Here is a 23,371-nt window from a genome sequence, read left to right on the forward strand (position 1 = left end):
TGAAATAAAACAAAAAATCACAACGTTTCGTGATTTTTATTTTTTTTTTCATTAATTTTGATGTTTTTACCTACGTGACTTTACCGAAAAAAACCCTAAGACTATGAATCCTTGCAGTCACGAAAGCTTCAAATCTAGGGCCTTTATTACTTACACAGTGTCAATCTCTTATCAGTGCCGACCCTATTACGGACAAATTCAGACTTTGTTGGTCACCCCCTTGCCCTTTAACATCTCAAAGTTCATCCTATACACTACACTATACACTACACTATACACTACACTATACACTACCACTGCATACCTGTCCATCCATTATCAGTGCCGACCTTATTAGACCAATTAAGACCTTGCTGGTCAGCCCATGCCCTTTAACATCTCAAATTGCATCATATACACCACACTATACACTACACTATACACTACACTATACACTACCACTACGTACCTGTCAATCCCTTATCAGTGCCTACCTTATTACAGACCAATTCAGACCTTGCTGATCACCCCGTGCCCTTTAACATCTCAACGTTCATCCTAAACACACCCCTATACACTACACTATACACTACACTAGACACTACCACTACATACCTGTCAATCCCTTATCAGTGCCGATCTTATTACAGACCAATTCAGACCTTGCTGATCACCCCGTGCCCTTTAACATCTCAACGTTCATCCTAAACACTCCCCTATACACTACACTATACACTACACTATACACTACCACTACGTACCTGTCAATCCCTTATCAGTGCCTACCTTATTACAGACCAATTCAGACCTTGCTGATCACCCCGTGCCCTTTAACATCTCAACGTTCATCCTAAACACTCCCCTATACACTACACTATACACTACACTAGACACTACCACTACGTACCTGTCAATCCCTTATCAGTGCCTACCTTATTACAGACCAATTCAGACCTTGCTGATCACCCCGTGCCCTTTAACATCTCAACGTTCATCCTAAACACTCCCCTATACACTACACTATACACTACCACTACGTACCTGTCAATCCCTTATCAGTGCCTACCTTATTACAGACCAATTCAGACCTTGCTGATCACCCCGTGCCCTTTAACATCTCAACGTTCATCCTAAACACACCCCTATACACTACACTATACACTACACTAGACACTACCACTACATACCTGTCAATCCCTTATCAGTGCCGATCTTATTACAGACCAATTCAGACCTTGCTGATCACCCCGTGCCCTTTAACATCTCAACGTTCATCCTAAACACTCCCCTATACACTACACTATACACTACACTATACACTACCACTACGTACCTGTCAATCCCTTATCAGTGCCTACCTTATTACAGACCAATTCAGACCTTGCTGATCACCCCGTGCCCTTTAACATCTCAACGTTCATCCTAAACACTCCCCTATACACTACACTATACACTACACTAGACACTACCACTACGTACCTGTCAATCCCTTATCAGTGCCTACCTTATTACAGACCAATTCAGACCTTGCTGATCACCCCGTGCCCTTTAACATCTCAACGTTCATCCTAAACACTCCCCTATACACTACACTATACACTACCACTACGTACCTGTCAATCCCTTATCAGTGCCTACCTTATTACAGACCAATTCAGACCTTGCTGATCACCCCGTGCCCTTTAACATCTCAACGTTCATCCTAAACACTCCCCTATACACTACACTATACACTACACTAGACACTACCACTACGTACCTGTCAATCCCTTATCAGTGCCTACCTTATTACAGACCAATTCAGACCTTGCTGGTCACCCCGTGCCCTTTAACATCTCAAAGTTCATCCTATACACCAGAGGTGTGGACTCGAGTCATGTGACTTGGACTCGAGTCAGACTCGAGTCATGAATTTGATGACTTCAGACTCGACTTGGACTTGCATAACAATGACTTTGTCCCACCTCTGAGGTGTGGACTCGAGTCATGTGACTTGGACTCGAGTCAGACTCGAGTCATGAATTTGATGACTTCAGACTCGACTTGGACTTGCATAACAATGACTTTGTCCCACCTCTGCTATACACTACACTATACACTACACTATACACTCCACTATACACTACCACTACGTACCTGTCAATCCATTATCAGTGCCGACCTTATTAGACCAATTAAGACCTTGCTGGTCACCCCTTGCCCTTTAACATCTCAACGTTTATCCTATACACTCCCCTATACACTACACTATACACTACACTATACACTACACTATACACTACCACTACGTACCTGTCAATCCCTTATCAGTGCCGACCTTATTACAGACCAATTCAGACCTTGCTGGTCACCCCTGGCCCTTGCAAATTTCAACGTTCATGCTACAAAGTCCCATCACAAGGAAGAAAGACACCTTTTTTTTGCCTGTACGGCTGTACTGAAACGGCTGTACGCCGTATGAACATACAAACTCAATTTCCCCGGACAAGAATAAACCCGTTTGTGTCGAGAAGTATACGTTAACAGTGTGGGCATATTTTTGTTGCTACATTTGATTTATTTATACTGAAAACACGTACGTTCAAAAGTCGACAAAGTGTTTAATTTAACGTAATTAATGTATCCTCAATATTTCCATAATATGCATATATGTAAATAACGGTGACCTTTTCCCCCAGAATCAATGTATGAAAAATAAGAATAGGGTTTAACCTTTCTGGCAATAAAACAGGTGCTAAGATGTTCAAACAACAAAAAATAAACCTTTTGCAAAGAATCAAGTCTGCATTAACAACACGAACATTCAAACAAACTCTGATATTTGCATTATCTTTGAAACTGATTGGCCTACATCAGACAGCCTTCTTTGACCTGCACTGCAATATTTATGGGCGTTTCTTATCGAAATTTAATACTTAAAAAAACTTTGGGAGTGCCTGGACACATACGACACCCACAATCACTCCGTCCCTGGCTTGACACACATTCACCCCATTTATGTGCTGCACTTGTGTGTGCTACATGGACTCATTATCATCTTGATATATCCACTGTTGGATGGAGGCCTCTTCCAAGTCGTTGCAATATCTCACGGCCACACAATGCAAACATCCATCTAGCTCCTGCACCCGAGCTGATTTTATCACTCCATCCCTGCAGCGGTCATACTCTTCGATGCGGTCTCTTATTTGGCTGTCATTCCATCACCAACGTCGTGCATGGGCCATATGTTCCTTAATCTCTCAGTGTAATTACAAGCGTGCAATGTGACTAATTAGCATGCGTGTATATATTTATATAACAGCCTGCCAGTTAAATGTTCGTTTTAACTAAAGGCCTCCATTTTTTACGTGACAATGAACTGGGAAATTAATCACAACGCCACCACGGAGTTTTAGTTCTACACTTTTAAGTACGGCGCATACACAGTTTAATTTATGACACACTATGATGCAATTTACAGACTATTACTGGGTTTCCAATCCAATTTTTTACGAATAAGTTACCATTGAACTAAACGTTTTCTGCAAAATGTATAGGACAGATAAAACCTACACATCCTTCCAAATAAACATTCTACTTATGGTCTGGATAAAATGAATACGTCCAGGCCTTACCAGGGCAAGCGTTGGGGGGGCCATAAGCTAAACTCATGAACCCCTCCCCAAGTATATAAGTGGCTTCCATCTTCTTGGTTCTTTCGGTAAAGTCACGTAGAAGGGACATAATAAAATAATAAAAATAAAACAAAATAAAATAATATAATAATATAATAAATAATATTAAAAAAAACATTTATTTCCATTCTACGTGACTTTACCGAAAGAACCAAGAAGATGAATCCCTGCAGTCACGAAAGCTTTAAATCGAAAAGTGGCTTCCAGCCAATATGTAATGGGACCCCACATTTTTCTCTCTGGACCTTCCATTGTGTTTTTCCCAAAAAAATGTCGGGACATACATGTAATGAATATAATTCAGCTCAAAATAAGCTACAAGTGATGCATTCCTATCAATTTTCATACAGTTACAATCAAACAATGATAGTTATAAAAAATGCATTACTCACCATCAACCACAGAGTGCCAGTTGTGGGTGGTGAAAGAGACACAATACTAGATTCGAAGCTTTCGTGACTGCAGGAAAGAGTAAGACAATACTGTTTTGGTAACTGGTCAAGTTTTATGAACACACTTTCGATTGAATGAACCGAGTTATTGCTTTTAATTATTGTTGGAAACCCAGTGTACAGTGATATTTGCTTTTTTAAATACTATTAACAAACAACTCCATTATAAGCACATACATAGGTATAGAACACAATAAGTGATTACAATTTGCACATGTTTTGGTCATAACAACATACGTATCAACTGGCATTATCCAAGACTTCATTACATTGTTGAAATTAGTGCTATAAAACATACTTAACATGAATACACCAAAACTAAAACTTAGAGGCATATTTTGAATGCAGACTACCTCGGATCCTCCTGTTCTGTTTTATTTTGTCTTCATTATCTTCTTACACATTATGGTTAACATTTGATGTCATCTTTGGATTCCCTGACTAGATCATTCGTTTATCCATCCCTACCCACTAGCAGGACCACGAGGGATGGCAATGGCATGGAGGTGCCTTCATCCAGCAGTGGTATAGACACAGACTGATGATCAACGTGATTGCCAGAGGAAGCAACACGTGAGCAATTATCTAGATTTGAAGCTTTCGTGACTGCAAGGATTCATACTCTTTGTTTTTTCGGTAAAGTCACGTAGGTTAAAAGAAAACAAATAAATGAAATCACGACGTTTCGGAGGCAACACAAGCTTCCGTCTTCAGGTGAAACCGTCACAGCAAAATTGCTGTATCAAGTAAAGCAATGTTGCTGTGACGGTTTCACCTGAAGACGGAAGCTTGTGTTGCCTCCGAAACGTCGTGATTTAATTTAATTGTTTTCTTTTAACCTACGTGACTTTACCGAAAAAACCAAAGAGTAGCAATTATCTCTTTTTTCTGCCTGAAGAAACAAAATCTCTGATGGTAACTCCGTAGCATTTTACATCACACTTATCAGACTTTTTTTTCTCACAAGGTGGTGTCAAAGCAGGTGGATCTCTGAATGTGACTGTCTTTGATGAATGACCAGATGGAGGGGAAACTCTAGCCATTGGCTCTGATGAAGACACATCATCTGAATGTATTTGAATATTATCTTTTATGCTAACCAGGGAGATGTCCTCTATTTCCTTCTTCCCAAAATGCATGTCCACATGTTGTCGCAGTGAAATCTCCAAACCAGTTTGTTCTGATGGGTCATTTCCAAATGCAGATTGGTTTGCCATCATTGTCTCACTCATTGATGCGCCTGCATTTCCTGTCAGTGAAAGGTCAACTCCAGATGGGTAGACATCAGTGTTGTTCACTAGCTCATGTTTTCCATCAGACCCTACGGGCCATCCCAAGGGCCTCTGCTTTGATATACAGTCCGCTGTTACATCATAACATTCCATTTTGCAGGCATGTGATAGCTTGTTTGTTAATTCTTGATCACTGTCGATTTCCCAGGCACATCTTTCATTCAGATTAGCCTCCTTCAAATGGTCGTGGCTGCAGGGGACTTTGTTTTCTGTATCTCCTGTTTTTAATTTAATGCCCACTTTAGTTTCAGTGTGCTTCCAGTCAGGTGACTCGTTTTTGTTTATTTCTGCTTGTACATTCTCTAAATTCCATGGAAATATTTCAACCATTTCCTCCAAATGTGACTCATGTAAATAAAATGCCGTGTTTGGTAATTTCCCACTTGAACCAGCATTCGTCGCAGTCTCTGCGCTTCTTTTTGATGCAGATGTACAATATTTTTTAAATTCCGTGTCCCGTGTTTGCAACGTGTCCAGTTTTAACATGTTATTTGTCTCTGCATCTTGAAAAGGGTGTTCAGCCCCATCATGTGTATACAATCGAGAAGCCTCCATGGGGCCACTTGCAGGGGTTGTTTCTTCCATCTGTGCAGTAATCTCACCCCCAAATGGCTTCAAATTTCGTCTCCCAGCTGGAGATGACGAGCCACTCTGTGGCTCTGATGCGGGCCAGCTCTTACTTCCTACAGCCTCACCAGGAGAATTAGGTTGACCTTCAGCATTCTTTGGCCTCATGGCTTTGAATAACTTCCCTGCAAACTGGAATCCATCCAAGCTGCTCAACTTTGTGGACCCTATGGATAGGTTCTTCTTCACAGGAGTCTTTTTGTTCATTGCACTTTTAGAAGATGGTAACTCTTGAAATTCCCAGGGACAGATTTCTTCACGGTTGCAAACTGCACGACATGAGTTCTGCTTCAATTCATAAGAGGTCACAGGTTCACAAGCGGTTCTATTTTTAAACGAATATTTGTGCTCTTTTTTCCAGCAGCTTTTGTTCAGCTTTGGCAGGCTAGATGTCTTCCACTGGTTCGAAGTGGTGTCTCTCTGTTGTCCCTCAAAGTAATTTAGTACGATATCTCTACTCCCAAAATCCATGCTCGCCTTTTTATGATCTGTCGATGCCTTTTCCTGGGCACAGTCCATCAAACTAAGAGACTTCTGCTTTATAATTGGCTTAAAATAATGACACAAAGAGGGCTCTTGTGATAAACTGTGACTTGTAGCAGTGCGACAGACAGGAGGACTTCCCTGCAATGCACGCGATGGCACATCCTTGGGTACCGGAATAAACCAACCTGTGTTACAACATTTTTTTTCCGATCTGGAAAACAACTTTTCCCCGTTCAGCTCTGGCAGCTCATGATTTGTGCTGACACATGACCCGAGGAAGGAGAACCTCTTGCAAGGTTCAATCTCTTTTTTTGGAGCTTCCATGACAGGATTCTTAATTGACGTGAGCAAGGGGGCCGTGTGAATGTGAGAAGTCGCCGATGAACATCGCTCGCGAACAGCGCTCTCCCGGGTGAACGAGCGCAGTGTCCCATCAGCGCATCTTGTGAGACGCCGGAAAATTGTGCGGCCTCTTCGAAGGTGGCGGTTCTTGGACGTGCTCAGTACACTCCCATTTGGCAGTGCCCTCGGTGGCTTGAGGTACTCTAGATGGGCCTGAGAATGTCACATTCGTCACAATTCCACGCACGGTGAAATGCTTTCGAATTTATCGCACATGACATATCTGTGTTGTTTGCAGCAGGTTTAACCAAATTCATCACCATTTATTGCACTACTTGCACATTTGCTGAAGCATCATTTTAATTGGGAGCATGGCTTCTTGCATGTAAAATCCGAACTATAATTTGTACGTTGACTCCTTTTGCATATTTCAAGTTACCCACTTCCCATGATATGTATGTGCGGATTTAAGTATTAGAGCTTTAATGGATAATATTGATTCTTAACCGAAGACATTTAAATCAAATATAATGGGTTCAAGTGATCCCTACAACCATTCGTGTGCAGTGGGGTAAACTCATATACCTTCCAAATTGTTCGGCCAGCGTGGAAGAGTAGGCCAATAAATTAGTGGGGAGAGGTATTGACAATGTCACATATCTGAGTCAATGGGAACTGAGCTATAGGCTGATATGTGCACATCGAGAGAAAATGACCGTTACACCATCATACACAAATAGGTTACTGGACAAATCTAAAGTGCAAGCTGCTTTAAGTATTAAACACGCTTTACTGTGCTCTCGAAGTAAACTAATGTACATGAAATTGAGAATACAGTACAGTACATCGCTGTATAGGAAATGGTCTGATTTGCTAACATCTAAAGAAAATTACAATTATACCATGCGCACAAAGCTGCACTGGGTATATGGGCAGTTAATTCCATCGAGGTGGATATGTGACACTGCACTGCCGTGCACAATCGTGCATGACAAATCCAGCACAAGAGCTCACTCTCTGCACGTAGTTGACGTGAGCAGCTTTAGTTTCTACCCTTGCGGTGACTGCAGAAGGTGAGACATCATTATTTCTCTCCAACCGGCATGCCACTGCTGTGTCTGGTAGCAGGAGCTCCACACCAACAAACTGGAGAGGGGGTTGGGGTAGGGAGAATATTAGGACACAGATTTATGCAATCTTTAAAAAAAATCCATTGTTATACCCGGAATAAATAATAAAAATGAGCAGTGTATTGTTAAACTATAATTATGAGTATTTGTATTATAAAGTAATTTATTTTATTGCATGGTTAGCATTAGCGGCAAGTGATATCTGAACCGATCCTGCACCCTCCACCGTCCCCCCATTGATCACATCACCCTGCACTTCCAAACATGGTGAAGTATGGTCAAACAACCCCCATGGCCTTCATCCAGCAGTAAATAAGGCTGTAAAGATATCATTACATTTTATTATAGACTGTCGTAGAAATATAGACTGTGTGTCAAGAGCACACAAAAGCCCAACAGCGCATTGTAGACATGCATTCACTGTCAGTTTGCCTGAAAAGGTAGTTTTGCCTTTATATATAGATATTCTTGTTTTTATTTATATCCGCCACAACGACGAGTATCATTTTGAGTTACGTATCATATCATTTTGCACCGAACTAGGACCCATATCCTAAAGAGAGGGAGGGTCCTTGCCAGTAAGATCTTCAGTTCGCATCATCGATTCAAGCAAGCCGGACTTTGCTGATGAGACACACCACATGTCAATATTGGTCCAGAGTTTGTTCGTCTTTATCAGTACTGATTAAATTATGCACTACCAGAAGGCTGTGCGGCAGATCGGTTGCTTATTAAAAACCTTCATTATGAATGTGGCGAGACGGATATGTGAAGGAGACATTACGCCTTGCGGTAATTTGAGTTTCTGCTCATTTGTCCAACCTTCGGAATCAGCAGGAGCCCCAAGTTGGTCGTGACTGTGAGGTGCTCGTGCATGAAGGCAATTAATAGCATCCAATCTGGGTGGAGGGCGGGAGCCAACAAACGCCTGGAACAAGAGGCAAATGAATCAACATGATCAGCATCACTAAGACTAACAATGACCCACTTGCCTGGCTTCTACTCCCATCCAGCGGTGCACGTGGGAAGGGAGATGAGGCATTTTTTCACACAAAATGTTTTCATATCATCAGATTAGTCGAGTAATATAACGGATAATCGGTAGAGTGATTGATCACTTACATAATCGCATAGCCAAGCTCTCGACTTTGTTCCTCTTGTTGCTTAATGTCACAGACCACATCAGCGAGGATGCCAGTTGAGACGGAAGTGATGTAATCAGTTCATGTGCAGGTGCTAGGTGGATTGTTACATCGCAGAATCGTGATAGGTAGTGACTTGGGGAGCCCTTCATCCAGCAGTGGTCATGGTCAATCCATATTCTTAGGTTTTTTTTTTTTCGGTAAAGTCACGTAGGTAAAACATCAAAATTAATGAAAATAAAATAAAATAAAAATCACGACGTTTCGGAGGCAACACAAGTCTCCGTCATCAGATGGGACCGTCACAGCCGGATTAGCTGTGTTGCCTCCGAAACGTCGTGATTTTTATTTTATTTTCATTAATTTTGATGTTTTACCTACGTGACTTTACCGAAAAAAAAACCTAAGAATATGAATCCTTGCAGTCACGAAAGCTTCAAATCTAGAATCATGGTCAATCCACTGTAGGTACATTTCTATCGTTGCTTTTACAAAACTACCTGCATACCCAGTGCTCGTCTATTGCAGTGTAAACACCTAGAGTCGAGCAGCAGCTCATAATAGACGGCAAACACATTGCATTGATTGGTTGGTTGCACAGGAACAGGCATAACAATCAAAGTGCGGCACTTGAGACTTGTGGTTTGCACTCACCAGAACATATGGAATAGGAACGAGCACGCCGCTTCAATGACAAGGGCAGCTGTGATGTTCCAGGCTTGGCGTGGGGGCGACGTGGTCTTGCGGACGGTGTGGCACACACGCAAGCCCCACACCAGGCAGGCTAGCTCCACTGCAGACACAGCGGGGAGGGCATTTGCGTCATCCTCTTCAGTAGATTAACCGAGGGATCTAAACGATGTAATCTTGTTGTGGTGCGGTCTTGTGGGTTATGTTAAATTTTTTATTTATTTTTGCTGTGCAAGTCGCCATCAATAATTGCATTTGTGTGCCAGGGCAAATGGATTAGAATAGCTAAAAGTTTGCACTGTAATTCATGACATTTTATATAGAGTTGTGGAAATACACGGTGGATGCAAAACATCACGATTCTATGATTACACTGCATCATGATCTAATCGGTGTGCCCATCTGTCAGTCCACCTGCCTAGGCCTATGATCATTGAATGCCCGTACAATTTTAAAATGTTCCTATTACATGCCAATGATTCGCTCTTGGATAATATAACAAACGAAAATAATAACGCGCAAACCATAATCTGGATGAAGGCCTCCCCACCACGCCTCGTCGTTCATGGAGATTGTTTGACCATACTTTGCTCCAGTCAGTGCAGGTTTGGGGGGGCAGGGGTCAGATGGGGATATGACTCAGCACTGACGTCAAACCATTGCTGGGAACCGAACTCAGATCGCTGGGTTCATAGTGCAGTGCGCTAAATACCACGCAAATAATGATACCCTCGTCAACATTAATTTTTAACCTTTTTTTTATTGTAATCCTACAGACACGTAGGTATAAAATAAATCACGACGTTTCGGGCGCAACACAAGCGTCCGTCATCAGGTGGTTGCTTGGCCAGTTCTGATGACAGTTCTGATGACGGACGCTTGTGTTGCGCCCGAAACGTCGTGATTTATTTTATACCCACGTGACTTTACCGAAAGAACCAAAGAGAATGGATTCATGCAGTCACGAAAGCTTTACATCAAGATTCATCACACCTGTAAACAAAGCACTTCAGATGTGAGAGTTGATGGATCACACAAATTTGTGAAACTCGGTTGTGAGATAGCCATAAGATGGCAGTAGGGCAAGTGCATTTTTATCCATCTGTGCAGAGGTTCGCGTGTTATTCTTTCGTAAGCAAGGCTTTTCTGTGGGTACTTCAATTTCCTCCCGTATGCCAAATACTCATTGATAGAACTGGCCAAGCAACCCAATTCAAGGACCACTTCCCAAAACAGAGTCTCTCCGAGGCTTTCCTGGGTAAATCATTGGTGCAATTATTACTCTAAAGATTTACTTTTGTTCATAACAATTTCCCCAAGTTTACTTAATCCCCCGCCTCTCTTCATCACTCGTCAGACTGGTTGTATGCGGTTGTGGTAAATTGCGGGCACTCCTACATCTTCCAAAATGTCTATTCAGCATAAAAAAGTAGGACAAACACCCTCCAGAAGTGCTCTCTCAAACTCCCTTGACATTACTCAATAGTTTTCCATTTACCATACTGTAATGTAAAATCCACCACTACTCACCACCGGATATAATGTGATTGATGAAACCTGGCGGGCATTGAACGTTGCAGATTTGCCTGACCTCAATCGACGGGCTTTCTTTCCGTACTGATGCTGACAGCCAGAACAGTAGACTAAGCGAGGCAAGTGTTGCAAGTTCATAGCAGCCTGGCGCAGGAGTACACCATTTTCCCGTGGAATCTGCTACCACCAGCCTGTGAACACACAATCGACTATCGTCAGGGTTGACAAAGAGCAACACAATCACGTGCCCCATATAACGCATGACATTGCCTTAACAGCGTTGATAGGGGGAATTAATGATGCAGATAACTTTACTTTTATAATAACAGTTTACTATATGCTCAATGTTATTTCAAAGACAATAGCATGCTTTAATCTAATTCATTATGCACAAACGCTTTCTGGATGAACATAATATGTTGCACCGCATGCTGTGAATGAAGCATTATGAATAAAGCATGTTTCACAATTCCGTAACGTGAATCTAATGCCGAAGAGGTTTTTAATCATTCTCGTGCACAAAGTGATGGTAAATTACCTCCCTCGATTTGGTACACTAGATTTTGGAAATAAAACTGGTACTGCTATGTCTTAGAGATGGTGACAATTTCGGAAGGGCTTCAGCCAGCAGTGGATAGACCACGGCTAATTATGATGGTGATGTCCCATCAGTACAGGTATTCAATCCATTTCAATATGCACGACTTTGTTGAGAAGACATAATGAGCATGGAGGGCTAAGTTAAAGTTTTAAGAATCTAGCAGTGCCTGTGATGCTAAACAAGATGCCATTATTTATTGTGAAGTAACATTACTTCAAAACCAGGGCAGGACTCTGTGATATTCCAATGTTAAAATAGTTATCTTTGGTAAACAATAAAATGTGTGACTATTTCATTAAGCAGCATCGAGCATTTTATGTGCTGTGAAAAAGGGCTATTATATGAAGGGTTGCCTATTACATATTTTCTTTTCTTTTAAGGCAGTGTTAACGATACAGGTGTCGATATTTTTCATTGTTTAGTGTGCACCACTCCTAAATATTTTTTTTCATTTCGATATAACATTAGCGAACATGAGTTGTAACGAATAAGCAATGAAGCAAATGCTCTGGACCGACACGCATGTTGCAGACAACTGTATTATGATGCCTAGTAGCTTAGCAGGTACTCATTTGAATTTGGGTCGATCTATACTCTATATGATTCCTAGGACTGATTCAGATACTGATCGGGGCTGTGATGCCACTGCCGGGAGTCGAACCAGGCACTTTTATTCAGAATCAGAATCATCTTTACAGTCGTCTATAACGCCGGTGCTACCCGTTTATGGATGAGTAGACCTAAGTGAGACCCAGGGTTAGGTGTCGTCATCACATTCCCCTCGTTATTTTCCCATGGTCCGGAGTCGAACCCAGATTGACACGAACACATAGGTCTAACAACACAACAATCATGCATATTATTGCAATACAGTACTGTTAATACTTGTCCTTTCACCTCCGATTAGCACGGTTGACTACGTATGGTGCGAAAGAAGTTGAACAACCCACACACGCATCTACATACCTGCACAGGTGCAGCACAGCGGGCCCATACACAGCGAGGAACCCAAAAAAACGCACCCAGTCGATCAATGCCGACCCGCACCAAGCATTTGGCAGCAGGTGCATGTATAGGACCTACGTTTCAGCAGACGTTAACAATGCGTATTGGTTAGGCTGATTACCGTATGTCTTCTTGGGAGATATATCAATTGTGTCTTAAAATATGCTGCTTTTGTGCAGTTATGATAGGATAGAGGGGACAAAGTGTTGATCAAGAGTTATTTAAACACAAGCCGGTTCGAGCCCGTCCTATGGTCTAAGTTGATTCCCCCCATCACTACAATATTTAACAAAACTGCATATAGCATGAGTGACCTGAAGCCTTGTTAGGCTTTGGCCTCCACCGCCCAATCACTTTTTAAAATAAAGTTTTGGTGTTACGCTGACCAATTTGCACCTTTACTCATCGCGATTAGCATTGTGAAACACTTTGGAGATGTTTTTTTTATTTGGGTAAAATTAATAGGTTTTTAAATCCTTTATATTAAGTTCGCTTGCTTGCGTGCTTGCTTGCTTGCTTGCGTGCTTGCTTGCTTGCTTACGACCGTGCAAACCTTTCGGTCGTTTATTAACCCACTTCCCGTGATCCAATCGAGCTGACATTTTGCACACAGACTCGTTGTGCGAGACAATGTTCGTGAAAAAAATATCCAAAATTTTACACTGTTTAGGGAAAACAAATTAAATATTTAATTACCAATTGTTTAATACTGCAGACAATCATCTGACCCATAGGTGGCAGCCATCTCAAGCCAGAGGACGAGAGAACTCTAGCCGCCACGCATATAAAGGATTTAGAGTGAAAAACTTTGTTTTTACGGGTTATACTTATTTTATATATATATCTCATCATGGATACCACATGGCCTTGGTACCTTCTGTCTAAATGGGCCCCTGACTGTGTGATAAAAAATACTCAGGTGCTGTGGCTCACTAACTAATGGACAAATGACATGTATTACACAATTGCGGTGACATTATTTGGGTTGTCCAATATATAATATGTACAACACCTTACTTTCTCTGTTGTATGATTTGTTTTTAGACTTCAATATAAACAAAGCATTTAGACTGAAAAAAAATTACTTCAGGTTTTCTTGGTGTGATGTTATACAATGATATTATTTTACTGTAACAACCTTATTTCAGACAATGTACTTACCGAGAAATAAATAAAAATGGATCCCAGTAGCATTGTTTCCAGATTCATCCAACCAACGGAATTAATTATCTGTAAGTAGTAAAGTAGAGCAGCATTTATACAATCATTCTTTATGTGAATGCGCAAATTGGTTACATCTTATAAGATATAAAGCAGCAAAAGTCAAACTATAGCAATCTCATTTTCCATATATATTTTATGAAGTAAAGCAAACATTTTGAAGGGTTCATAATAAAGGTTTTTGGGTTAGATCATGTTATTTATAAATGTGTCGTAACCCTCCACCACCCGACATGGCCAAACAGTAAAACATTTATCACGTTTACAAAGGACAAAATAATTCACTTCTTTAGCCCACCGGTGTGTTGAAGAGCGAATCAACATTTATAAATAACGCGATCTAACCCAAAACCCTTTATTGTGACTGTTAAATGCAGGCCGATTTACCTCCCAAGAGAGTTTACTGTGGTCATGATAACTGCTGTTTACATCCCACCGGATGCTAATGCTAACTCAGCTATTGGACTTTTACATGGCAGCATTAGCATTCAGCAGAGCAAGTATCCTGACGCTGTGCTGATTATAGCAGGGGATTTCAACCATGCAGACTTAAAAGCAGCACTCCCTAAATTCCACCAGCATGTTAAGTGTGCTACTAGGGGAACTAAGATTCTGGACAAGGTCTACACCAACATCAAACTAGGCTACAGGGCTAGACCACTACCGCACGTGGGCCAGTCTGACCATTTGTCCCTGCTTTTGATCCCTGCATACGCCCCCATCAAGAAAACGGCTCCTACCATCACAAAAACTGTCGCCATCTGGCCTGAGGGTGCCACCCAGCAGCTGCAGGACTGCTTTGATAGGACCGACTGGGGGGTCTTCGAACATCAGGACCTGGAGGTGTTCACATATAGTGTATTATGCTACATTAAAAACTGCATAGACACTGTCACTGTGGACAAACGCGTTCGGGTTTACCCCAACCAGAAGCCCTGGATGACCCGGGAGGTCCAGCAACTGCTGAAGGAGAGGAATATCGCCTTCAACTCCGGAGACAAAGCTCCCTACAGTACAGCCCGAGCTAACCTGAAGAGAGGCATCCGCAAGGCCAAAGCAGACTACAGGAGGAGGATTGAGGAACGCCTGGACAGTCACGACAGCAGGCAGGTGTGGCAGGGAGTCCAGCACCTCACCAACTACAGGGCCAACCGCGGAGCTGCTGATGGTGACAACGCTCTGGCAGAGGAATTGAACCTCTTCTTTACCCGCTTTGAGGTGACACCACAAGGGACAGCATCACCAAACCTCACGGTCCACAGCAGCTTAAACCTCACAGTGGAGGAGCATGAGGTGAGGCGCACGCTGCGGGCCGTCAACCCGAGGAAGGCTGCGGGACCTGATGGCGTCCCGGGACGTGTGCTGAGGGACTGTGCTGACGAGCTGGCTGGAGTCTTCACAAGGATTTTCAACCTGTCTCTGGAACAGTCCACCGTACCAACCTGCCTAAAGTCCTCCACCATAGTCCCGCTGCCCAAAAAAACCCACATTTGCAGCTACAACGACTACCGGCCAGTAGCACTCACGCCAGTGGTGATGAAGTGCTTTGAAAAACTGGTCCGGAGTCACATCATAGGAAGCTTGCCCCGAAACCTTGACCCCCACCAGTTTGCCTACAGAGCGAACCGATCCACGGAGGACGCCGTGGCCACAGCACTACATGCTGCACTGTCACACCTGGAGCAGCAGGGGAGCTATGTGCGGATGCTCTTCGTGGATTACAGTTCCGCGTTCAACACCATCCTCCCACACAAACTGGTGGAAAAACTGGGCGACCTGGGGATTCCACATTCCACCTGCATGTGGATATATAGTTTCCTCTCGGGCCGCAGACAGAGGGTCAGAGTGGGCCGTCATACATCCACAGCCCTGAGCCTCAGTACCGGCTCCCCCCAGGGCTGTGTACTGAGCCCCCTGCTCTACTCCCTCTACACACATGACTGTGCCGCCGTCCACCATAGCAACACCATTGTGAAGTTTGCTGATGACACCACAGTTGTGGGGCTCATCTCTGGGGGGGATGAGTCTGCCTACAGGGACGAGGTGGAGCGGCTGACAGCATACTGCAGGGGCAACAACCTGCTCCTTAACACCGCAAAGACCAAGGAGCTCATAATAGACTACAGGAGAAAGAAAACGGACACTCCACCACTAATCATCAGCGGGGACTGTGTGGAGAGGGTGGCAGACTTCTGCTTCCTGGGAGTCCACATTGGGGAGGGCCTGACCTGGAGCGCCAACAGCACTGAGCTTCTGAAAAAGGCCCAGCAGAGACTTTACTTCCTGAGAATTCTCAGGAATAATAACATCACACAGAAACTGCTGGTGTCCTTCTACCGAGCCTCCATCGAGAGCATTATTACATACTGCATCTGTGTATGGTACACCAGCTGCACAGTGGCTCAGAGGAAAGCGCTCCAGAGGGTCATCAACACAGCCCAAAAGATCGCCGGCTGCCATCTCCCCACACTGGAAGAACTACACAGTTCACGTTGCATCAAAAAAGCACAGAACATTATAAAGGACTCTTCTCACCCTGGACACTCACTGTTTGAGCTGTTGCCATCAGGCAGACGATTCAGATCAGTCAAAACAAGGACAAACAGATTCAAACAGAGCTTTTATCCTACAGCGATCACCACACTCAATAATGCTAATTAATTATTAAGTAATAGCGTTTACAATTGACTGTGAAATAGAGATGTGCAATGACAAAATGTAACCTTATGTGGGTATGTGGGTATACTTGGGCTGTTTTTATATATAGTATAAATTGATTATCTTTCATTTAATTTTATTTTTATTTTCTTGTTTTATTTAATTTAAATTTATGAATGAGGCCCTGACTGGTGAGCATTTTAAATTTCGTTGTACTGGTGACAATGACAATAAACGATCTATCTATCTATCTATTATGAATACTATTAGTCGCGAAAGCCTACGTGTTAAATTGACTTCGAAGGGTTGCTAACAGATTAATATGAACAATCCTCCTACATCCAAATATATGTTTTCAACTTGCAAGTTGTTACGTTGACAACAACGCAATGTACAGGCTGTTCCAGATGTCTTGTGTATCCCAATTAATTGACCCCTAACATTGTTTTGTATTCTTTGAATACTTATCTCTGTTTAGATAAGCTTCACTTGAAAAAAAAAATTTTTAGAGAATGAAATGGCCGGTCAAAATATATCTGGACCACCCTGTACAGCAGCTACTTTCCTACACTGCCATTTTTTGCGCACTCTGCGACTCTCCTAAAAGGCTGACTCGACACCTTTTTTTCATATCGCTCATCGACATCCAACCATTTCGGGCGCGCACACAACCCGAACGTTACCGCATTGTTTCGGACACGGTAGAGAAGACCCAGGGACACCGCGCAGAGCAGCAGGCTGGCAAACTGGAAAGCAAGCAGTGCCTTTCGCAGCACAGATGGCTGAGTAGTGATGCATGCCTCCTCCTCCTCCCCTTGGGATATTTTCCATGGGCTCTCCCGTCCTGGAGAGACAGACCTCAGTGTGAGCACAATGTCATAATACCTGGCGGGTAAATGGGTGCAACCCTGCAAGTGTTTTGCCTTTTGCCACTGCTGGCAGAAGGACTCCTTCTGGAAGAAGCTGCAGAGAGCCCATCCAGAACGGTTGTTTGGCTAACTCTTCCGCGCTGAGCAGACGTTTTGTAAGAGATGGAAGTACCCGTGCACTTTAACCTCACCGCACGCACCTGCCAGTCGATCAACTTTGGTGTTCCTATTTATACTATTCGGGTTCACTTAGGTGGGGGAATTTAAGAAACTTGCACACGTTTCAATTGCTGCGCCAGGACATCAATCAAACTGCGCGACCTCTGCTTTGCAAAGTTCCAGTGGGCTAACAATTACATCATGGCCCGTGCTTTATAACGCATGGCAGTGATCACGATTACACTGGAAAGCCAAGTTTGCTCTCCTAACAAGCATTTATCTCATCAAGTGTGTGTGGTGGGTTATAGTGGCTGTGATGGCCGATGTGTCACGTGTAGCATTGCTGCTCAATCTGTCAGCAGCGTAGCTATCGAGTGTACATGTGGTGAAGCTGCACTGGGACCATGTGCCAGATGTGCCCATGCACTGCACTATGAAGATGTGGGGGGGGGGGGGGGGGATTGGATAGGGAGCCCCATTTCATTACCTTGCACTCAGGCCCATGCCAACCACACTACGCCACTGCAACATTCCCCAAACCTTGTTCCGTTTAGCCGTATTTTCCCTTGTTTTTTTGCATTTGTTATCTTTGGATTTTGAGTGTGGGTTGTGCATGCGTGGGTTGCTCTGTGCAGTACCTTAAGATGCTTCTATATTTAGATGCAATATAAATGTTAATTATTATATAGATTCTGAATGAATATTTTACTTTAAAGAAAACTCACAACATCTGTCTTTAACATTGGCTTCCAACAGAAGCATGCATGCATCGTATCCTAATGCTTTCAACAATGGCCTTGAAATGTGTGCATGTATGTTGAACTTCTTTCGCACCGTACGTAGGCCAACAGTGTTAATCGGAGGTGCGGGGGAAGGACAACAAACTAAACGCAAAAAACAGTTTTAAAAAAATTTGTTTTCAATCTTGGCCCTGGGAAAAATGGGAAAAAATTGTTTTCAATATAGGCCCTGTAGAAACTGGGAACTGTTGACTTAATTAATGTTAGTTTGATGACATCCTCAGTAGCTCTCAAGGCCAAGTAAAACATGAGTTTTATTTCACATTGAGCATGCCTCGTCAATTATCTTGTCAATTACCTTGTTGTAGAGGTTTGAAGTTGTCTCCAGGCAGATGATATGTTAAGATCGCAGGTATAAAAATACATTTAATTTAATTCCAACACTGGCAGTTCTGTGGCAGGTACTGTTCTAAGACATTCAAATAATAGGGCATGACATGGATTAGAAGTAGGAACGTATTGATTAATGGATTAAAATAGATTCCTAGTCTTGAGATACGTGCACAGAATGTATGTGACTCGACATTCGGCAATAGTTACTGTAGCGTGTAGCTACAGTAACTATTAATCATGCATTCAATAACCATGTTTCTTTTAATATCATGCATGCATGTCGTTAGTATATTGACGTACGAATATCCATTGTTTAAACATCATAAAGTGCGTGTGTTTTGGGTGACAAGGCGGTTAACTTTCGATGCTCTCGGTTTCGAAATGAGAACCCTTCGGCCGTGACATTTCCTGCTCGACCAAAATCACCTGGCGAGCGGTCCCCGCCGGAATCAATCAATCAATCGATCAATCAATCGGTCGTCGCCGCTAAGAGGGGGGGGCGGGCAACTACCGTGGATCGTTGGACACGATGTGGGGGAGGGGCAGAAGAAGTGTGAACCTATTACCGCAGGCTCCGTCGGAGGAGAATGCAGCGCAACTCTCTTCCATGTGTGGGTGCCTTCTTCACGAGCGCACGGCAGCCGTGGAGAAGACACGTGGTGGAGGTGCAATGAGGAACAGGCTCCACTTGTGGAGAAGGAAGAGAGAGAGGTCAATGAGTCGGACATCCTGTAACGATGCAAGTCTTCAAAAGGTTAGTGGTGTGCGTCTATCGGCTTGTGGGATCGGCCGTGAGCAGCTCTCTCTCTCTCGGTGTGGTTGATTTGCAATACAGGACATGATTGTTATACTGGTAGGAACCTCCTGGTTACACCAGCCCACAGGTCTGTCCCGACAGACCTGGTCTTCAGACAGACCTGGTCTTCACCTGAGGACGGCTGCTTGCGTTGTGGCCGAAACGTCGTGAGAATTATTTTATTACGTTTTATTTTTATTATTTTATTTTTTCCCTTCTACGTGACTTTACCGAAAGAACCAAGAAGAAGGGGGAAGCTCGTGAGCGTAAATGTTGCACAAGAGGAATGTGTTGCCTCTTTCTCTAGAGCTGTTCACTCTTCACAGAGCCACAAGCCCCCCCCCCCCTTGTAGCTCGCGATCTTTACTTCTGCTCCACTTGTGCTGTCTGTACGATCTCTAATGCTGCGTATGTAAACACACACACACACAGGCGGTGCCCGTAAAAGGCCCGCATAGTGATCGAAATTTAATATACGGCAAATTATATCATACCCTCTAGACGAGAGTAAACTATATATACAACTGCCTGCATTTGGCGGTGCTTCTGCCAGAGATGGGATGCAGTAAGAAATGTCTGAGCTACATCTTTGTGGTATAAATTGTGTGCAGATATTTTGGATCAGGACTCAGGAGTGTTCTTGCGACAGGTAAATTGAAAAACAGCAAATACATAAACGTTATATAAACACACACACACACCACCTCCTATGGCCAGATCGCCCGCAATGCACCTTATGTTGTCAGATCTCTTAAGCTAAGCAGTCTGAATAGATACAGCCTGAACGGGTGCTGTTATAGGGTGCTGTGAGTAGCAGAGGGCAGTGCAAGAAAAACATTGTACTGTTCGCCTATGCTCCCCACCTTCACAAACCCCACACTGACCCCAGCTTGGTGAAGCGTGGTTCAAAAACCTCATCGAGCAGTGGATCGACAAACACCCAGTTTGGACCTAGGTCTCCCATTATGTCTCAACTCTGTCGCACAGCCCTGCTTTGCTTAATTTTAATGAGCACTTTTGGCTGTCATCACCAATTGCTAATGTTAAGCAATGAAATTAATTGCGTGCTGTACTAGTAACGAATTGCCATGTTCCGTTTACGTGACAAACCTTACTAATTGGCTGGGTCGGGTGGTGGCTGGTTTAATGACACATTTATATTTATGCGTTCTAACCCAACAAACATATTTTGGACTGAAATGAATGTTTTTTTTTTATTAAATTTACAACATAATACTGTACCAACATTTTCCAATGGTATTTGAAGTTGCCTTATAAAATGGTGTATATTTATAATGAACAAAAAAATAGACCATTATTTTCATTTCCAACAACAATTGCAGAAAATTTACAATAAAACACTAAAGCACATAGCCTCTTTTTTAACCTTCTTGTAATATTAGCGTCAGAATGGATGCACGATTTCAAGTCCACTTTAAATACACACATTTTTTCAGAAAAAGTAACGATCTATCAGAGGCTAGAATAAGGATAGCCTGTCAACCCTACGGCATATCTTCTATGGTACACTAATAACTGGTATCATCTTTGCCTACCTGTGTTGAATTTAAGCGTCACTCTTTGAAAAAAAAATTGCTAAATTATCCGAATTATTATAGATTTTAAATGTTAACATTCAAAACATTCAGAAACAAACGTTTATAGGCCTAGGATTCAAACTCAAACCATTTAATATCCCCTAATTTTAGTGGAGGCCCATAATGTGAAAAGTATATTTTTTTAGGTTTGAAAAAACTGATTTTCTATTTCGTATCTTTTAACACTTCCAGATTATGTATTTTTGTTCTGCCTAATTGCCAAAATATCAACGTCACTTTACCCACGGCTTGTCTAGAAATTGGATATGAAATACTGTGACAAGAGAATCAGACCTTCGTCACACAGGCTACTTAATATCTAAACGTACGGCTTTAAACAAAATAATTCATGATTATTATTTTGATTATTGCTATACCTGTAAGCAGTCCACGGAGTAATGTGGCGTGTGCAGATCTTAGCCCTCTGCTTCCACCTCCACCCACTTCTTCACGAACAATGCAAACCGCTGCGAATTAATATTCCGCCAAAACCATCTAACATCTGAGCGCAGTACCACTCTTAGGTTTAAACAACAAAAAGTAAACCAATACCGACGAGTATATTCATCACCTTCACGTGAACAGTTTGTGCACTGCGCTCACCGCCAGACCGAGTACACAGGCACAGAGGGAACGGGAGGTCACTGAAGACTTTAGACCTGCAATCCGATTAAAGGTGATAAACCAAATAAGCCTTTAATTAGTTGCCTGATTAATGAACATTTCCTAAATCGCCACGCCACGTGCAGCGAGCCACAACAGATGTGCTATATAAATAAGTTTCACAGGAGTGAATTGGGTGCTATATTTCGTACGCATTAACACATTTCAGCCTCATGTCAATCCACTGCAGCATAAACGCCTACCCCCACCCATGTGTCGGATATGGCGGTTGTTTGGTCATACTTCACCGTGCTGGTCGGTATGTGTTTCTGAAAGATGGTGTGGCAGGACCGGGTCAGACAGATAAACCACTCCGCCACTGATGTTAGCCGTAGAGGGGAATCATACTCAGGTCGCCAGTTCCATAGTGCAAGTTTGGTTACCATTTTACAGCCACCTCTCCCTAGGTGACATCTATAGTAATATGGTTGACGTCTGTTATGGGTTTATATACCTGGAAACCCATACGGTTTAGCCGTATTTTTGTGTAGGGAAATTTAGTTTTTAGGTCCGTACGGCGTACAGCCGTTTCATTCCGGGCCAAAATTTTTGTTTTGTCTATTTGTTTGTGTTTCTACCTTGTGATGGAACTTTACAGGATGAACGTTGGGATTTATAAGGGGCACGAGGTGACCAATACGATCTAAATTGGTCTGCAGTAAGATAGGCACTGATAAGGGGTTGACAAATATGTGTTGATATCTGCTTGATTGCTATCTGGTGCTGAACACGGATCTGAAAATGCTTGTGAATGCTAAGCGTTGTGGGTCACCACAGTGTAAAATACAGTCTCTTAATCTTTGCCATTGTCAAGTAGTGGAGCAGTTAATGCAACTCGTGTTGTAGTGTATATTCTCTCCCAACATGTGTCCTTGTTTATTCATTTAATTATATTTATATATGTTATTGACTGTCTCCAACCAAAGTTGAACTCATGTACGCATTAGATGAGTCTATCACGGGGTGTGGAAACGACAATTAACTCCTATAGTCTTGTGCATATTACGATCGTAAATATGACCCGACCAATACTCCTATAGAGTAGGAACAAAATACACACTCCAACAGTCATCCCTCCGTATACATATAAAGGCGTTGTTTTTACACATCTGTCGGTGAACTGCAAGCCATACGTTGAAGACAATGAAAACACCGAGTGTTGAAACCAGCCTGCCAATCTTTTATTGCTTCTGTTAAACGAAAGCTGCTGAAAAATGCATCCCAAAAAGGCTGTGTTGGTTGATAGGGATGTGCATGTGCTTTTCATTTTTTGACGTGGCAAATACGGGGAACGGTGTACGACCATCGTCTGTTTATT

At 42.7% G+C, this 23,371-nt stretch overlaps 2 protein-coding genes and 1 long non-coding RNA gene across 3 annotated transcripts; all 3 read right to left on the reverse strand.

Moving 5' to 3' along the window:
- Nucleotides 1-4,912: 4,912 nt before the first annotated feature.
- LOC133358657 (uncharacterized) lies at nucleotides 4,913-7,935 on the reverse strand. Its single transcript, XM_061577067.1, has 2 exons — nucleotides 7,870-7,935; nucleotides 4,913-7,068 (listed from the first exon to the last, which is right to left on the reverse strand). The coding sequence occupies exon 2, from the start codon at nucleotides 6,835-6,837 to the stop codon at nucleotides 4,984-4,986; it is 1,854 nt and encodes a 617-aa protein (XP_061433051.1). The 5' UTR covers nucleotides 6,838-7,068; nucleotides 7,870-7,935; the 3' UTR covers nucleotides 4,913-4,983.
- An 830-nt stretch (nucleotides 7,936-8,765) lies between these two features.
- Nucleotides 8,766-12,641, reverse strand: LOC133358879 (metabotropic glycine receptor-like). The gene is made up of 4 exons (XM_061577329.1): nucleotides 12,577-12,641; nucleotides 11,348-11,541; nucleotides 9,782-9,920; nucleotides 8,766-8,913 (listed from the first exon to the last, which is right to left on the reverse strand). Exons 1-4 carry the CDS (start codon nucleotides 12,639-12,641, stop codon nucleotides 8,766-8,768), a joined length of 546 nt encoding a protein of 181 aa, XP_061433313.1.
- Nucleotides 12,642-12,911: 270 nt separating this feature from the next.
- LOC133358665 (uncharacterized) lies at nucleotides 12,912-17,665 on the reverse strand. Its single transcript, XR_009757108.1, has 3 exons — nucleotides 17,519-17,665; nucleotides 14,118-14,186; nucleotides 12,912-13,030 (listed from the first exon to the last, which is right to left on the reverse strand). It is a non-coding gene; the product is annotated as an uncharacterized LOC133358665 (long non-coding RNA).
- Between the last annotated feature and the right edge of the window lie 5,706 nt (nucleotides 17,666-23,371).

The sequence above is a fragment of the Lethenteron reissneri genome, chromosome 7, assembly GCF_015708825.2.
Source record: "Lethenteron reissneri isolate LAM-NWPU_2019-01 chromosome 7, ASM1570882v1, whole genome shotgun sequence".
Lineage (NCBI taxonomy): Eukaryota > Metazoa > Chordata > Hyperoartia > Petromyzontiformes > Petromyzontidae > Lethenteron > Lethenteron reissneri.